This window comes from Manis javanica, chromosome 12 (genome assembly GCF_040802235.1).
Source record: "Manis javanica isolate MJ-LG chromosome 12, MJ_LKY, whole genome shotgun sequence".
Taxonomy (NCBI): Eukaryota; Metazoa; Chordata; class Mammalia; order Pholidota; family Manidae; genus Manis; species Manis javanica.
Genome location: NC_133167.1, coordinates 12,963,627 through 12,980,875, shown reverse-complemented (window position 1 = coordinate 12,980,875; position 17,249 = coordinate 12,963,627). Strand labels below are relative to the sequence as shown.

Genomic DNA, 17,249 nt, shown 5'->3' with positions numbered 1-17,249 from the left:
CCAAACATTTACTTTTCATCTTTCTATGAATTAGCTTCCTTTCCTTTGAAGTCCTCACCCCTACTCACTTCCTTAGTTCAGGTTAAGATATAAACCTCATTTTGCCTGTCTTTGGAATCCTATCTGTGTGGATTCCCCATGGGTATGTAATTAAATTTGGTTTTTCTCTTGTTAATCTGTCTCAAATCAGTTTTTTAGACCTGCTACAAGAACCTTGACGGATAGAGGAAAAATTTTGCCTCGCCAAAAGCTGTGTCATGACTTCTGTGGGCCTCAGGCCACTTTTGCCGTCATTGTCCCTTTAACTCCAGTTAACAGCTCAAGGAAGAGCTCACGACAGAATCTTCTATACATTTGGCCTAATGTGGCATTTTCAAAGGATAGGAAGGTTTGCTCTTCAATCTGCTTATGAATGAAACACAGAAGACCTAGTATCAGGAGGGCTACTAAAGCCTTCAAGGGTTGAGCAGGTCTTGTGTGCTGGGCACTGAGAATACATAGAGTTTGGTCCTTGCCTTCCAGAGCACATGCCAGCAGGACATTATCATGCATGTGTCAAGTCTTATGTGAGAAGATTTAAAGAAACATCGGAGTATAGTTAAGGGGACTCAGGATTAAAGAGTGATGGATGAGAAAGAAAACCAGAACTCAAGTACTAGCATGACCCACCTGAGGATGTTTTCACAAACCTAGAACAAGCTGGGTAAAATCTAAAGAGAGAAGGCAGACACAGGAACTTTCTGATGTTTCCACTTTCCAAGTGAAGAGCGACCCGCTGACTCTCCGGCACCCTTAGTGATGAGCAAGCACATCAATCAGGTCGTCGTGATGGCATCGAGGCCATTCAGCCAACCTTTCTTCTTCTGTGTCCCTGTCGGCTAGGCTGCCTTCCGGTGGTGATCTGGGTTCTATCTTCTCTCCTAAAGAAACCCAGGTCGGCTTGCCAGATAGGATTCCCATTGTAAAGTATAAACGGTAATTCCATAAATTAAGACATAAAGTTATACCTTTTTATTGCCTATTCAAAGAAGCAATTTCAAGCGCTGGCAATAGTGTGAGATTAGCAGTAGGAATAAAAGCTTAAAATACACATATTCTTTGACCTTAGTGATTCCCACTTCTAAGCATTTATCCTAAGAAAGTAATTGGAAATGTAGGCAAAGATGAACATACAAGCATGCTGAGTATAATATTTTTAAATATTTAGTTTTAATTAAAATTATAAATATTCTAAAAATGTACATTCTAATTCCAACATGGGATCGGTGAAATAAATGATGGTTTAGCCACATCATGGAACAATGGAATACTGGCCGCCAGGGTTAGATTATGCTGCAGTTAAAACACACACACACAACACAGGCACACCCTACACCTCAGCGCAACCAAAAAACACTTATTTTTCCCTCAGGCTATGTCCACTGCAGGTCCAGGGCAGTTGGGATCCATGGAATGGCTCAGCAACACACATCACTATCGATGCGTGCTTCCGTGATTGGCTGAGCCTCACATGCAATTAAATGCGTCTGCCCACATTTCATTGGCTAAAGCAAGTCACATGGCTTCACCTAACCTCAAGGAGTTGGAGAGTAGTGATCCCGGGACACACTTGGACAGCACTGAACGAACGTCTACAGCAAGTATGCAGCCACAAAAAATGCTGACACAGAGCTCTATTTTTTGACATAAGCAAACTACACATCATATATCAAGTGAGTGAAGAAAGTATGGACCCGGTAAACATGTATCAATAAATGTGCGTAAACGCATTCATTTAAAAAAACATTGGAAAGATACACAGCATAGGTTTCAGTGTTTGCTCTGGTCAGACTAGACAGTTTAAAAAAAAACTTTATTAATACTTTCTATTATCTTTTTATTTTTCTTTTCTTTTTTTTATAATAAACATTATTTTGGTAATTAGAGAAAATAAAGCTGTATGTCTTTTGAAAAACACAAACTGCCATTACGGTTTCTAAATCAACCTCTTAACAGGTAAGCCAAGGAGTCTAGGTCCCTGGGTCTATGTGACCCTGTGTTTATTCACAAAATCTAGCTGGTGAAGAGGAGAAGGAGGGCCCGAATCACCGTGCCTCCATGGGGCTCAGTGTACTCCGAGAGCCCAGGCATCCTGAGCCAGCTGACTCCAGGGCTTCACAAACTTCATGAGACGGAAACACCTACTTCCCTTAAATAAAACACTCATCACACATCAAGGCAGGCAGTGTGGAGAAGGCATGTGCTTCCAAGTCAGACGGACAGGATCCTGGTTTTCTCATCCATAAGATGAGGAAATTAATGCCTTGGAGAAGTGTTGCCAGGATTAAATAATATACGCAGAGCACCCAGCACACAGACAGTGCTAAATGCATGGTAGCTACTATTATTGCCCTATGGCCAGATCAAACATAAGAAAAGCTAAAATAAACAGAGTAACAAGCAAGAAACATTTTATTGTATGCATATTCAAAAAGAAAAAAAACCACAAAAACAGAATCCACAAACAGGAGCAAAGAACAAAGTTTTCTAGCTCTCTGGGATAAGCAGGGCACCGTATCTTACAGAAACAGCTAGTACAAGACAAAATGTACTAATCAACATTGCCCTTTGTTTCCCTAGTCAAAAACGGCTATAAAGAAAGACACTTTAAATTGTATTCTAATATATATTTGCTGCACAATTAAACTTTAACTTACTCAAAGAGTTACTGTATAGTAAACTGCAGAAAACAGAGTAAGTGTTCAATAATCTGCGCACAATTAACAATTAAGCAATAGACACTTGAATGAATATAGCATGTATTGCTTATTTGTTAAACCTCACAATTAGAATGAGCAAATGGTCATCATGAATAATAACTGGTTTCTTACATTTTAGGAGATGCCAAATTCAGTAACGGAAGTAGAAAGTAATTTAATGAAAACCGATTTTAGAAAACATGTCCTTGGGCTTAAGTCCCCGTGGTATTTATTACATACAGAGGCCCGTTTCAACAGTTCAAAAGTGTAGGTACAAACAAACTGCATTCTTTAGGGGTTAACAAAATAACACATTCCACAGCAATGTTTTTTGTTTACACCCTCTAGGCATCAGGACAAAACCAGCGCATAGTAAACAGAGATTTACAATGTAACAGATAATCTGTTTCCATCTAATGCTATGGGGAGTCCTTCTTTCACTTGCACTAATAAAGGGTAATTTTAAAATGAAGAATTGGCATTTCCTCATCACATACATACTAGATCTAAACATAAGGATCTTCTCTAACATTCTGTATTTCCTATTCCCTATTTATACAAATCTGCACAGGTTTTCAGGAATGGAAAAACCAGTCAACTGTTATTTGAAGAACTATTTTAAATGACCCATTTAAGAGTAACGAGTCAAAATAAGGCAATAACTAGAAGTCTAGCTGTACTTTTCTTATGTGCTTCATCAGTAAAATTGAGAAAATAATTTTTGCCCACCTCTATAAAAAATATTACCCCATTTGCTCCCTAGTGTATGATAAAGACAATATAAACCTGCCATGTGTGTTTTTATAAAGAAAAATGATAATAGGCTCTGGTAGAGAGAAAACGATATGGAAACATTCTCCTTTCCTTTTCTGGACACCCCACTCTAATTCTTCCTTAAACAAACCTTTGTTCCTTGAGTTATTTTAGCTCAACCCCTTAGGAGGTGCTATACCAACCTTATATTCTCTATGGAACAGCAGGTTTTGCCTCAAGAATTTTTTTAAATAAACAAATCTTTGAAAGCTATGGTGTATTCTTGGTAGCCATGATATTCTGCCTAGTCTATCACAGACATTATAAAATCACATTTTACAGAAGTTAAAGGAAAACAAAATCACAGTGCACTCTTCAGCATGGCAACAAATGGATCATATTCTATTTTGCTTTCAGGACTTCATCAAATCCCCAGGATAGCACCTGTGTATGAGCTGAACCATTAACTGAACCAAAGCTACATTCAACACTGCCACTGAGAAATTATCATCACTAAATTTTTCTTCCAGACCATGTTAGTATTATTTTGCAAAGAGCCTATGAAAAATTTTTAAAGGAAACATCTTTTTCAGGTGATGGATGTGACACAGAAATTGTAAAGAGCAACACAACCCTTTACCCTTATTTCTGAAGGCAAGTCACCTTTTAATGCAGATCATTCTAGAATATGATGTGCTTGGCCCCTTTCCTTTCCTTACTCTTTGTGTCACTTGTCCATTAAGACATCTTAGTTGCCTGTCTTGTGTGCTACAGTCCCTCACAGCTGTTGTTAAAAAACAGATTTAGTCTCTTAGGTGTATCATACAGAAAGAACTGTGTTGTCTTGATACGATCCCAACACAGTGACCCAGAAGTGAGTTTTTATCAATGTCCATTAGTTAAGACTAACAAAAATATTGTTGTTATCTTTAAATTTGTCCTTCAAAGAAGTAGCACTCTCTCCACTCACTCCCATGGTTCTAAAGTAATAGACACATGTATTATTGTTAAAAACAATCAAACAAATAAATATTTGAATAATAAAAGACAGGCTCCCTATTCCCTACTTCTTCCCCATCCTAATACTAAGTGGCCAAAAACCTTTCAAATGCCATTTGATAAAACAGATTTCACTGGCTATTATGAAAGCAGTGTTACCAGTTAGGAATTATTGTGCAGGACCTGGTTAACAATTACTGCTCTGGGTTACCAATTCCCTTCTATGAAATATTAAAAATATTAGGTACAACTAAAAGTCAACAGTTTTAAAAGCTTTGGAGTTCTTCTCTGAGATGTATGTTATTAAATTGCCACAATATTACAGGGTCTCATCTTGGAACTACGAAGAGAAGGTGTCTTTCCGGAGAACCGGGCTGCTGCATGGAATAGACCGCTCACATCCCGTCACAGTCATGCTGGGAGCTGGGTTTTCTGTTGGTCGTTACTAACTGCAATGAGAAAAAGTCGGGCGGCTCGTGCAACTCCCATGTTAACAGCACCGTAAAGAAACGTTCCATCATTGGAGCACATTCAGGGAAAGTGAGGCGTGCGGACTGGGCTGCATGGCTAGTACAGAAACTTTAGAACTCACTTCGTAACAACTGTGAAGGCTCCCCCGTGGCAACTGGCTGGGAAGGGACGCCACTGAAGTGAGGCAAACACTAAGTGCAGATCAGAAACGGCACTACCTGAGGAGGACCGGTGTCTTTAAGAGGCTTGTCAACAACTAAGGGCAGACAATGTTCACATACTGCCAGCAAGTAAGGAGGGATCTCTGGGGGTCTTCGGTGCAGGCTGCGCCCCTCCAGGAAGGGAGGCCAGGTCCTCCTTCCCCTAAGTCCTGCTTCACCCCAGGGAGCCACAGGAGCCCTCGGACGGCTAGCATGTCTGAGGAAAGTGTGTTTGTCCCTGGAGCTGCTTTAAGAAAGTTCTACATGTTAACTTTTTGTTCCTCTAAACCACTCATTTGTTAAATCATTCAGCTCACATTATTAGGTCCCTGCTCATGAGGAAGTTCTGCAGAGGAAAGTCCCATCTTCTGGGAACCAGCACAGGTGGACCTTGTCCAAGTTAGTCCCCACAGGTAGTTCCACAAATGCCCTCAAACACACCTTTACGTTTTTTTCTTTTAAAAATGTTGATTTGCTTTTTTAGTGGCTGCTGTCCATTCATGTGACAGTGACCGTGGAACTACAGGGAAGGGCTGCATTTGGGGAAGGCTGCCTTGGTAATGACACAGACCTCGCCCAGCTCCCGATCAACGCGGAGAAAACCCCGTTGCCAGACTGCAGCCCACCACAGGCGTCATGTCCCATATCTGCAAGGAAAAGAAGATGCCGGGAGAAGGCAGCACTGATCACATGGCCTGAAAGAGATGATGCTGAAAACAGGCATCTGTCCGACTTGCAAGGGGGACAAATTACTTGGTCTCTTCTTCACTACAAAACCCTCTCAAGATGTATGTAGTGATGAAACACCTGGTTCACTAAATCATGAAAAAATCGTGTAAGTAGTGTCTCAACACTTGAAAATTAGACCATCATAGTGTTTTACTATAAATTACTAGGAAAATTCCCATGTTTTAAAATTATAAAATAAAATATTATCATAGTTTCACAACTGAAGAGTGGCACAAAGTATAAAACATTTACTTTGTTTCTGTGCTAGTGACCCAGGGATTTAATGAGAAAATGTGGGGTTATTTCTTCCGACTAGGAAGCCTGCTACCCATGATGAAAAGGCATGTTTGGCAAGGGAGGGAATGGGCAAGGGAGGGAATGAGCACGGAAGGGGTGACAAGGGCCCAGGCCAGCTGCGGAGGGGGAAGCTCCGGGGCTGGCACAGTGCAGACAGCAACGAGGGTGTCAGGGCCGCAGCTCGCCTGGGAGACTGTGCAGCAGAGGGGACCGCCACCAGAACGAGGCCTGCTGCTCTGCACCCTGGGTTTCCAGCTGGCTAGAGGTTGTTTATAAAAGGGGAAGGCAAGCTTGCCTATCATAAAGCAAGACGACTAGAAACGTCCCAGGCCCACTGACAGCATAACAACAGAGCATCTACACCAAGATGCTAACGGGGACAATTAAGCACAATACCTTCACAATGCGGTCGGTCCCACACGTCACCATCAGTCCCCTAGCAACGTCCATGGACATGTGGGAAATGTTGTGTTTTCCTTCATGAAAGGTTGCCAGAGAAGTCCGACTAACAAAGAGAAACAGAGCATTTAAAGCTCACCTGTTCCTAAAGGAAAGGGATAAGCTGTCACAGCAACATAAAGGAAATACCTACAATCATTGGGCTAAAATTTGCTTCTAAAAAGGGAAGGGAAAGAAATTGGTTCTCCCCTAATGGACCTGTCTGAGTCAGGACAGAATGGGGACAGATAGATTTGTCTTACAATTAGTTACTTAAAAATAGATCGCTAGATCAGGTTTTTGTGGAAGAGCGAACACTGGTCTCTAGACAGACTTCTCCCACTCATAAGATTTCCATGCACGTGTGAGCAAAGTCAGCGCCCTGGATGCGTCTACAGAGAGCAAGCTCAGCCACCACATCGGTGCACATGGTCTGGCCCCGCATAGCCCTGGGTGGTGCAGAGGCTCAGGCATGTCCACACGACTGCCAGACTGGTCACGGCGACACTGTTCCTCAAAGGGTTTGGGAGAAAGTCATAAAGCTAAGATAGAATCCTCTCTTTAGAAACTGCTTATGGAATTGGAACGAGATAAACAAATGGGCAGAAATATACTTAGGTCCTTTCTCAGGCTCTTCCCACTGCAGATGCACAGTAAGGCTAAGATCCGCCAACACTCACTCCTCGTCTTTGATGGAGTCGTAACAGGAATCGCACACCCGGACTTGGAACTCGAAGCCCATGACAGGGTAGCTTGAACGCTTGCTGCTGCACTTCCCACAGACAGCCTGCCCGCACTTCCTGCAGTGATGCTTCAGGGCAGAGGGAAGAAGGGTTTAACTCATGATTCAGGCCCGTGGCTTCCCTTCCCAGTGGGGAATAGCAGTGGGGAGATTTGCCAATCATCCCGATTCAGTGAGTCAATTAATACACAGAAGGTGGCCAACTTCAACACCTGCCAAGGATTTCCAGACCTCCTAACTTTACTGGTCAAATACTGCCTTTTATTCACTCGTATCATCCGTCTAGACGTCAATAAACATTATTAAAACCAAGTGCATGTTCCTTTAGGAGCACAAATGACTAGAAATTTCAGGAAGGAAAAATACATTCCTATGTCAGAGAAAAGCTTTGAAATAAAGTTTTAAATGCCCTTATGAAGAAACAAATATCCATAATGTTTTACTATTTCTTTTCATCTTTCAAATTGTGACTCTGGACATAAGCTTCAAGAATATTCCAAAACAGTCCAGTTATTATTACTCATTTTGACATATTCTCCTACAACTGAAATTCAGTGATCTGCACCATTCCTCTCCTATTAGTTGTTAATTCATAAGAATGAAATTTATTTCTTCATGTTTTCTTTAGATGTAGGGACTACTTCAGCCATCACACCACCAGCCCTGCCCTGGAGAACTAGGCTAATGGTGGGCTCAGGTGCTGCTTCAGAGCATTAAAAGGCTGTGAGTATGAGACACCTGCCTCACCTGCCAGTCTCACAGTAGACCTCACTATAGAGTAGCTTTGTCAGTAAGACCAAAGAAAGTTTATTAACACACACAAACTTCAGGCCAACCCTCTGAGGTGCAGCCAGTAATAAAGGGAATTAAAATCAGCCTTCTTTTTTACCTACCTGCACACATTCATATTCGACCTGAGTGAGTGGCTACCCTTCAAGGCTGCTATAGAAATGTTTTTTGGGAGAACTTTAGTATTAAGGAATACCTAGTGATAAGAGCATCTTTGAAATGTATAGGCTTTCTGGGACATGTTTTAAAAAGCACACCTGAAACATGCATCATAAAAATGTCCCAGGTATACTTATATGGAACCATTGATGAATACTCTAAAATTCTTAGAATCAGAATATTCCAGTGAGGGCTAAATTGTTCTTCTCATCTGTTTGTGAAAGCATAAGGCTTATAATCATATGCCTTAGTTCACTCTAATTTTGTGCCTGGCTAGTACAGAACACCGACTTTAACAAGTAATAGTCCTAAAGTGAAAGATCTTTTATCTATTTACAAATAGGCTGTCAGGGTTTTTGTACGGCCCTGCTTTTCTGGTGCAGGCCAAACAGTGGAAGGTTTAAGGAATAGTCTCGCTGGCCCCCAGGAAAGGTCCTGCTCACTGTTAGCCACGCAAAGACAGCGACATCCAAAATGCAGAATTAACAGCATTTACCAGGAAAAGTGTGGGTCCAAACAAAATGATTACAAGTAACAAAATACATGATTAACCCGGGGACAACTCAACATTAGCTACTCACCTGTCTCAACCCCAGTGTCTTTGTGTCCCACATCTGCTTTATATTCCAGAAAAAGGGCTGCTCACATTTCTGACAAGAATCACTTTCCAACCACTGAGGAGCCTGGGGGAGGAGAAAGTCAACGCCCACGCTGGTGCATATGCATGCTCACAGTCACTTCCCAGAAATTAGCACAGCAGTTCCAGACACTGTTGGAGTTCACATTTTTTAAAATTCCTCTCTTTATTATTTATAAAAATAGTAGAAAATACTAATTTCTATACAATTAAACCAAAGAGTACAAAAAACAATTTTTCTTGATCTCGAAAATATATCTGGTAAGAGACAATGATGGGACGATCACAGAAACTGATTTACGCTGACGTTTGTAAAATACGCAGTGAAGATGGAAAGCTTTATGGAGATCGGACAGGCACTGCCTGTGGTTTAAAGGAGGGCGTCCCTACCTCTTTGTTTCCTATTACATCAAAACATTTGGATTTCCTATTTCTTATGTCAGATATGTCCCTGGAAATATTTCTACATATAACCACTATTACAAAGATCTTTCTAATGGGTTCAGGGTGTGAAAGGCACTCAAAGTAGAATAGAAAGTGGGCTGAGGCAGATGAGAAGTTTCTTTAAATAACTGGGAAAAATACTGGAAATGAGAAAGGAGGGTGGAAAAAGTGATAAAGAGATGTGTACCTATGAGAGGAAGATTACTGTCTCAGTGGAAAATTACTTCTTTGTTTCTGAGATTAACAGAACAGAGAGGGTGGTTTGAGAATACCACCTGGCAACAGTGTCCCTGAGGGAGAGAATGGTACACAGACGACGTGGTGGGTCATGCCACCATTAGCACAGGTGTGTGACTGCAGGGTTGGAAAGCAGGCACCACTGCCCACTCTGAGATCTGGGACACGTGCCAGAGACAGTCCTGCTATACCACACATGTGCAACAGGCATGTAAAACAGAAAACAGGGCAAAAATGTATTCATGACAGCAATATTCAAGTGTGAGTATACATCTCACAAGGCAGTGGGGATTCAGTGAGTTGCCATTTGTGAGGTGTTTTGCATAGTGACTGTATACAGTGAGTGTCACAGAAGTCCAGGCAATGTGCCAAGTGTTTCATATGCCTTACTTCACTTAATATTCAACGCTACTTTAGGAGATATAGAGCAAGCAATGTTAGCCCCAATTTACAGGCACTGAAACTGTGGCTCAGAGAGTGAAGCTCCCATTCATAATCAGGGAGCAGTGGAAATCCCAGGAGATCCAGGGGCCTGCGTACCTGAGCTCGTTCACTACGCCCTACAGAGCGTCTGTGACTGGGTCCTGCTCGTCCCAACACAGGAAAGTCCAATCACAGTTCTGGGGTATGAGCATAATCCTGTCTCAGAGCTGAGGAATGAACATGACTTGCTGAGCTGGAGCATATGGGGCACAAGGGAAGAAGAATACGCTTCAAATAATTTCACATAAACTAAAAACAAAATCAGAAATACCCATGACTTTGTTTCTTTTAATAGGATTAAGGGCTCAGCTGTAAGCAAGCTATCATGAACCATCCTATTAAATGCTTATTCTCTAATGAGAAGATGTTTTCTTTTGTGCTGAGGAGAGCAAAAGAGAACATCAAGCAGGTACTCTGACGGTTTCACTCTGCATACTGTTCCAATCTGCCAATCTGGACAGAAGTGACATGACCAGCACAGACCCACTGCACTGCTACAACTAACTGCTGCCCTAATCTACACTATGTAACATATAAAGTCTGATTCTTTCTGTGACCTACTCATTTAAAATAAAGTTCTCTTTTCAAGAGGATTCCCTCTAATTATTGTTCTTGCTCATTTATATTTCATGCCGACTTCCAAAATGGAGCCCCTCTAATTATGATCTGGCAACGAGGGCAATTTGCTTCCAAACTGCTAGTATAGTGGCTGACAGCCACAGTGGGTTGGAAGTGCTCCAGCCAGTATCTCCAGGTGACTCAGAAAGAAAATCCAGGCAAGCACTGTTGGGGCAGAGACTCTGGGATTGATTCCCTATGTTCCTGTCAAAGGAAGTCCTACTTTGTACAAAACCCTAACTCAAGGTCAGAACCTCATAGATCAGAGATGCTTATCTCTGCACTTTCCTTACCTGGCAAAAAAACAATACATTACTAGAAATAATGCACCTTTTGGACATGATTTTCTTTCCTACCAACTGTCAACTATTGAGACAGATAAGCTCTAAGGGCAGTATGCACATGATTTGAAGTCATCTTCCACAAATGACAAAAAAGAGAAATGCCCACAGATGAAGCATCTTGAATGATGGGAATGCCTTTCCCTAGATGTACAAATGAACTCCATAATCAGGTAACTATGAAGGTGAGAAACCTGCTTTTATTTCCTATTTTTTTCTAAAAGAATTTACCAAGGGTAAGAACAGTGGATTGAAATCCAAATGGTTAAACCCATACAGGACCACGAGTGGCACTGGGCCCAGGTGGTACCTTCCCTCATGATCCAGGGAACATATCCTCTGAAGTTTTCTGCTTTCTCAGAGTAAGGTTGGAAAAAAATAGGCCCAAAGTCCAAGATATTCACTGTTCTTGATGCACATAACAAGCAATCAAAAACCCCAGTTCAAATAAACCTTAGCAAGAAAGTATTACACATTCTGTAATATTAAGCCAATGTTATATATGTTTCATAAGTTACTCTAAGCCTTACCAAAAGATTTTTAGAAAATTCAAAAAGACAAAATTAGCTACTAGGCATGCAATCAAGATTTCCTCTATTTGACTTGTCTTACAAAGTTACTAAAAAAGCAAGCAATTGGTGCTTCCTCAAATTATGGACTGTGTTCTACTATTTATAGGGTAGTCTGTTTCCTTCACAAGATGACAAGCTTCTTGCAGGCAAGAATCTCTGTGTACAGAACATGGTAGCCAGGAAGTCTGGAAATAAGTAACTTCACTGGTTTTTTAGTAGATTAAACACTTGGTTATGTCTTCTGCGGTCTGCTGAACATGCACACTTAGTGAGAATCAGACTCACAAGCAGCCAGAGGCAACATAGAACAAGCACAAGCAGGGGCTGGCGGGAATGCTGCATCCTCGCCTGGCATCCACGGCCAACAGCCCAGAGCACACCGACCTACACACTGTGTGGGAAGCACCCCCAACACCTCACCTGACATCACACAACGCTGCAGTATCACTAAACCCGTTATGGAGCAATTCACTGAGGCTTCCAGACTTCACGGCCACCGTGTGCATGCTCAATAAATGTCTCTCAAGTTAAACTGTAAGACCCTAGCATCCCTCCTACTCTAAAACCTTCTCTGGAAACAACTGCTTTGCCATTTACATCAGAGGTTGCAGTCACCATTTGGAAAAGACAGATAATACCACTGTTGGCAGAGAAGAGAACGGAAATCCTGCCTGGAAATCACCTGACAATATCTACAAAAAGCCTTAAAAATGTACATAACCTTGACCCAGAGCACACCGACCTACACACTGTGTGGGAAGCACCCCCAACACCTCACCTGACATCACACAACGCTGCAGTATCACTAAACCCGTTATGGCGCAATTCACTGAGGCTTCCAGACTTCACGGCCACCGTGTGCATGCTCAATAAATGTCTCTCAAGTTAAACTGTAAGACCCTAGCATCCCTCCTACTCTAAAACCTTCTCTGGAAACAACTGCTTTGCCATTTACATCAGAGGTTGCAGTCACCATTTGGAAAAGACAGATAATACCACTGTTGGCAGAGAAGAGAACGGAAATCCTGCCTGGAAATCACCTGACAATATCTACAAAAAGCCTTAAAAATGTACATAACCTTGACCCTAAGGTCTTCTTTCAGGATTTTGTCTGCAATAGGTAATTGAACAATCACACAATGACATGGTCAAGAATGTTCACAGCATTATTATCTAAAATAAAAACACAAGATGGATACAGATACATAGAACACATCGGTGGGTGCCAGAGAACAGGACTGGGGGAGTGGGCAAAAATCGGTGAAAGGGGTCAAAAGGTACAAACTTCTGGTTTTAATTGAAGTAAGTCACAGGGATGTAAGGTACAGCATGGAGACCACAGACTAATAATACTATGCTGGACATGTGAAAGTTGCTAATAGAGCAGATCTTAAAAGTTCTCATCAAAAAAAAAGTTTGTAACTATGTATGGCGGCAGATACAACTAGATCTATTGTGATCATCGCCCATTGTATACATATATCAAATGCATCATGTAGTGTCATGACTTGATGCTAATATAATGTTACATATCAATTATACCTCACTTTTTTTAAAAAAGGAGACACTGTTTAGACCATTACAGTGTCTGTTTAAGAAGTTAGAGACTTTAGAGGTCATCTCATGTGACAATTTCACTTTACGGAAAAGAAAACAGATGCTTTGAGAAATAAAGGCCCTTATCTAAAGGTCTCACAACTGCTTTATGGCCCAAGCAAGTCAGAACTTGTCAGGCACCTGGCTATGTCCCTGGTGCTGTTCCTGGAGGACCTCTCGGTGTTTCCACTGACAGGTATGCTTCGGGGCCTCCATGCAATCCACTCCCCGGCTATGCTGGAGATTGTCTCCAGGGTCCTCTCAGGGAGCTTCCCCAGGCTGAGTATCAGCCTAAGTGCTCAGTCTCTGGGCACTTCTTTCACTGGGCAATCTCTCAGATGGGTAGAGGACGCAGTGCAGAGACAGGCAAAACTTTGCCTTACAATAACCAGCAAGCACACAGATGAGGAGCTGGGACTGTCTGCACCCAGTCGGTGCTTCCAGACAGCAGCATGGAAAGCCAAGAAGCCAGTTTCCTGGGGATCTCTGCAGATCAGCCTCGCCTTGCTCTCTTACCTCCTCTCTGCTAACGTCCATGTTCCACACTGCAATTCCACCATCCGAGGAACATGAGACGAGCTGCCTCGTGAGCTGAAGGTAACACAGCGACTGCACCCTGTCACTGCAAACGACGCACAGTGGTCAGTTGTATCAATGTGGACAAACAGAAATCATCTTCATTTAGGCTCAAATCTCTCCCCTCACTGGAATCAGCAACCAGCATTTTACCATTGACTATTTGGCCTGGTGACATGGCTCCCATGGAAGGTGGGAGCCTGAGTGTGCCAGCATCACAGCCCAGGAGAAAGTGGCTGTGTCAAACCGAGCATTAGTTAACAAAATGCTTATTAGAATTTAAAAAACCAAGTTGGCATTCCAGTTCAAGACTGGCTTAGTAGCCCACTACATATAACCTTCCGTGGTCAGTCCTTGTCTGCAGTCTCTGACATACATGTGCCTTGGCAGCTATTTCCAAAGAGCGACTCCAAAAGGGGATAAAAGTGGGAGGTGCTCTTTGGACTAAAATGGAAGAAAACCCAGGGTACTGTTTTTGCTGCAGAACTGCAGACACTCAGACACTAACGGAAAAACAGTTAAAAGAGGACTGAATGTGAGCCCTGTCAACCAGCCATCTTAGAAGACAGGGTTTGGAGAAAGTAATATCAAAATACTGGTGTCGCCCCTGCCTCCCCAAAGCCCAATCTTTTCTCCACCCCATGAACAGTCACGCACTGATGGCCCTGCAGCAACAGCGTGCGGCCTTTCCTTCCTCCAATGTCCCACATGATGATGCTGTTGTCGGAGGCTCCCGAGAAGAGTAACCGTTGAATAGGGTCCCACCACAGGCAGGCGACACTACCTGGGGGTGGGAGAGAAGGAGGTGAATAGAAATCCACACATTTGCCAGTTCAAGACTGAACCAGGACCAGCGGAGTCTGCAAGTAAAAATGCATCTGAGCTGTGCAGACTCACTCAACCCTTTATCTTGACTCATAGAGAAGACATAGCATGTCCATTGCCCACAATTTTAAGATGAGGTTTTTCAGTGGTACATGAAACTACTTGAAAACAAAGAAAATTTTTCCTCATTCTGCCCTGAAATAGTATCAAATAACTATATCTGAGGGGTTAGTTCAGAAAAACATTGCTTTTGAAGGAACAAAAATAGCTACTAATATTTAATGAGAAAAGGCAATGAAGCTTATTGTACAGGGTCATTGTAAGATGACCATTATAAGATAAGAATCTAGATTATTCCAGGTCTCTGGGATCCTGCATGTATTTTACCCCAAGATGCCTCTATTTAAGAAAACTAAATTAATTGTCTCAGAAATAAAAGGTCTGTAGGTATACCATACAATCATGCCAGAGAATTTCAGTAAAAAAATCCAAACCTTAAATATTTCACACTCTCTTTTGGCTAAACTTATCAAATCTGATACCCTCAGGGAAACGCTTTCTTTTTACAGATTCCCATTTCAACAGGTCTCTTCACTGGCCCATTGACTGCTGCTTGTCTAGAAAAAAATTATCAAAAAACTCAATATAATTGAACCAGTCACACAAGCTAGTAATATTTTTGGTGGGTATACATAGAACACTGATAAAGCCATATTCAAAGGCAAGCAACAGAAACTAGTTTCTCAAAGAAACTTAGCAGAAGTGAAAAAAAATATTCTGCAAAGCCGGCTTCAGGATCAGTTCTGCACAGATCTTGACCACTTAATCCTATGCCCCGTATAGTTCAGCTAGAGGCCTAACAGCAGGCAGACATGGTCTTCCTGTATGAACACTAGTGTCATTAACAGAACCATTCTGTCCTCGGCAACCAGAGAATGCTTCAGAGCCTCGGAGTCATGAGACCATCAGTTATACAGAGAAAGTGGTTTCCTCAGGGGCTGTGTTTCCTGCCCAAATCTACTCTAACCTACGGTTCTTCTCACTTCCTTTTCCCCCTATACGGTCCCTGATCTGATAGACTCGATTTCACTTACACAGATCAGCTAGGAAACAGAGTCTATTCAATATGTTATACTGAAAACACTATTTTCATAAATAAGTCCATCATAAATTCTTTCAGCAAATCCCCAATTCTTCAACCTAAACCAATGGCCTCAAAGCTTCTAATCTATTACCCAGTACAGTCAATGGAGTTTTAAGACCTTTCCAGGGAGCTCTGCCAACTCGCCACACTATAGTGATCATGAAATTCCACTCAGTCATTCTCTTTCCACTGTCCCTACCCAGGGGATGTTTCCCAAACAGAGACCATACCAGACTACACATTTATTCTAATTGCATTGATCTACCAGTGTGGTTCAGTGTCCTAGAAACTGACAAATTAAAAATAAAAATATTAATAATAATATTCTTCCAAAGGTCTTACCACTTAGAAGGAATTTTAAAAGGTCTTCAGAAAACTATTTAATTAAAAAAGTTAAACAAAATAGGAATTATTGTCCATGCCAGCAATCTAGGAGGGATTTTGACAATGTGAAACCCAACTCAAATTCTCTCTTCCCTTAGTTTTTACTTTTGAGATCTAAATCCTGTATCTGACCAGTCACATTGAAATCTGAGAGATAAGGGGTGGTTCATTCATGAAACCACAGAGCTAAGAACTAACTTTGGATGCCCAAATGTGGGTGACTACACAGTGCACAACCTACCTTCATGTCCTTTGAGGGTTGTAATGACTGAACAGGTGTTCTGTTCAAGTTTCAGCAGGGTGATCTGTCCAGAATAATCACCAACAAAAGCGTACTGAGTATCAAAATCGTATCTGTGGAGAAGCAGTCAAGGATATCTAATACAATCCAGATCAAAGCTATGAAACAGAAAATGGGCATTTGAAAGAGAATAAGCACAAACTTAAAGCTATGAGAAAGGAAATACCCAACCACAAATCACGTGATATATAAATATTAAAGGAAGGAAATTTTAAGGCTGGAATTAATCAGGAAAATTAACATTTGCTCATTCAACAAGAACTGACTGAGCCCCTGTTATTATTCCAACCAATATCCTAGGTATTGGCAATAAAAAAATATAAGAACTGATAGAGAAGACAGACCTGATATCAAGTAGTTATAATCAAATTGTAATAAAGAAGTAAAATACTCAATAATGAAAAGTATAAGAAAAGAACTGGAACAAAATGGCTACTTATGAAATAAGACACCAAATACAGACATGAACCCATCTAGATGATTTACCTTTAAGTGAAGAGGATGGTTTATTTTAAACTGCTGCGGAAAAGTACTAGCAAATTTAAATTTAAAAATGTATTAACTCTGTTAACAACCCGTTACTAACTTAGTCACTTTATGGCCATAAAAATTTGTGGTAGATGATAAGTTTACACACAACAGGAAAACTACTATTTTAATTCCAAAACACAGGTCAGAAGAACACTGCATGGGCCATGACTGTGGGATTCGGTGCCATTTTCTATCACTGAAAAGCCTAACAAGTAACAGAAATGCTTATTTCACAGATGATATAT

At 41.5% G+C, this 17,249-nt stretch overlaps 1 protein-coding gene across 2 annotated transcripts in view; it reads right to left on the bottom strand.

Moving 5' to 3' along the window:
• Nucleotides 1–2,433: 2,433 nt before the first annotated feature.
• The window catches only part of WDFY1 (WD repeat and FYVE domain containing 1), a 42,889-nt gene continuing 28,073 nt past the window's right edge, over nucleotides 2,434–17,249 (bottom strand). Inside the window, exons 6-13 of one of the 2 annotated variants that reach the window (XR_012123492.1) lie at nucleotides 16,414–16,526; nucleotides 14,477–14,603; nucleotides 13,760–13,865; nucleotides 8,897–8,998; nucleotides 7,306–7,436; nucleotides 6,584–6,692; nucleotides 5,603–5,808; nucleotides 2,434–4,939 (exon numbers count right to left, since the gene is read on the bottom strand). Coding sequence is in view for 1 of the 2 variants with exons in the window: in XM_073218059.1 (XP_073074160.1) it covers nucleotides 5,749–5,808; nucleotides 6,584–6,692; nucleotides 7,306–7,436; nucleotides 8,897–8,998; nucleotides 13,760–13,865; nucleotides 14,477–14,603; nucleotides 16,414–16,526 (748 nt within the window). In the remaining variant the exon portion in view is untranslated. The remainder of the gene's footprint in view (nucleotides 4,940–5,602; nucleotides 5,809–6,583; nucleotides 6,693–7,305; nucleotides 7,437–8,896; nucleotides 8,999–13,759; nucleotides 13,866–14,476; nucleotides 14,604–16,413; nucleotides 16,527–17,249) is intronic. The other variant, XM_073218059.1, reaches the window with a different exon arrangement.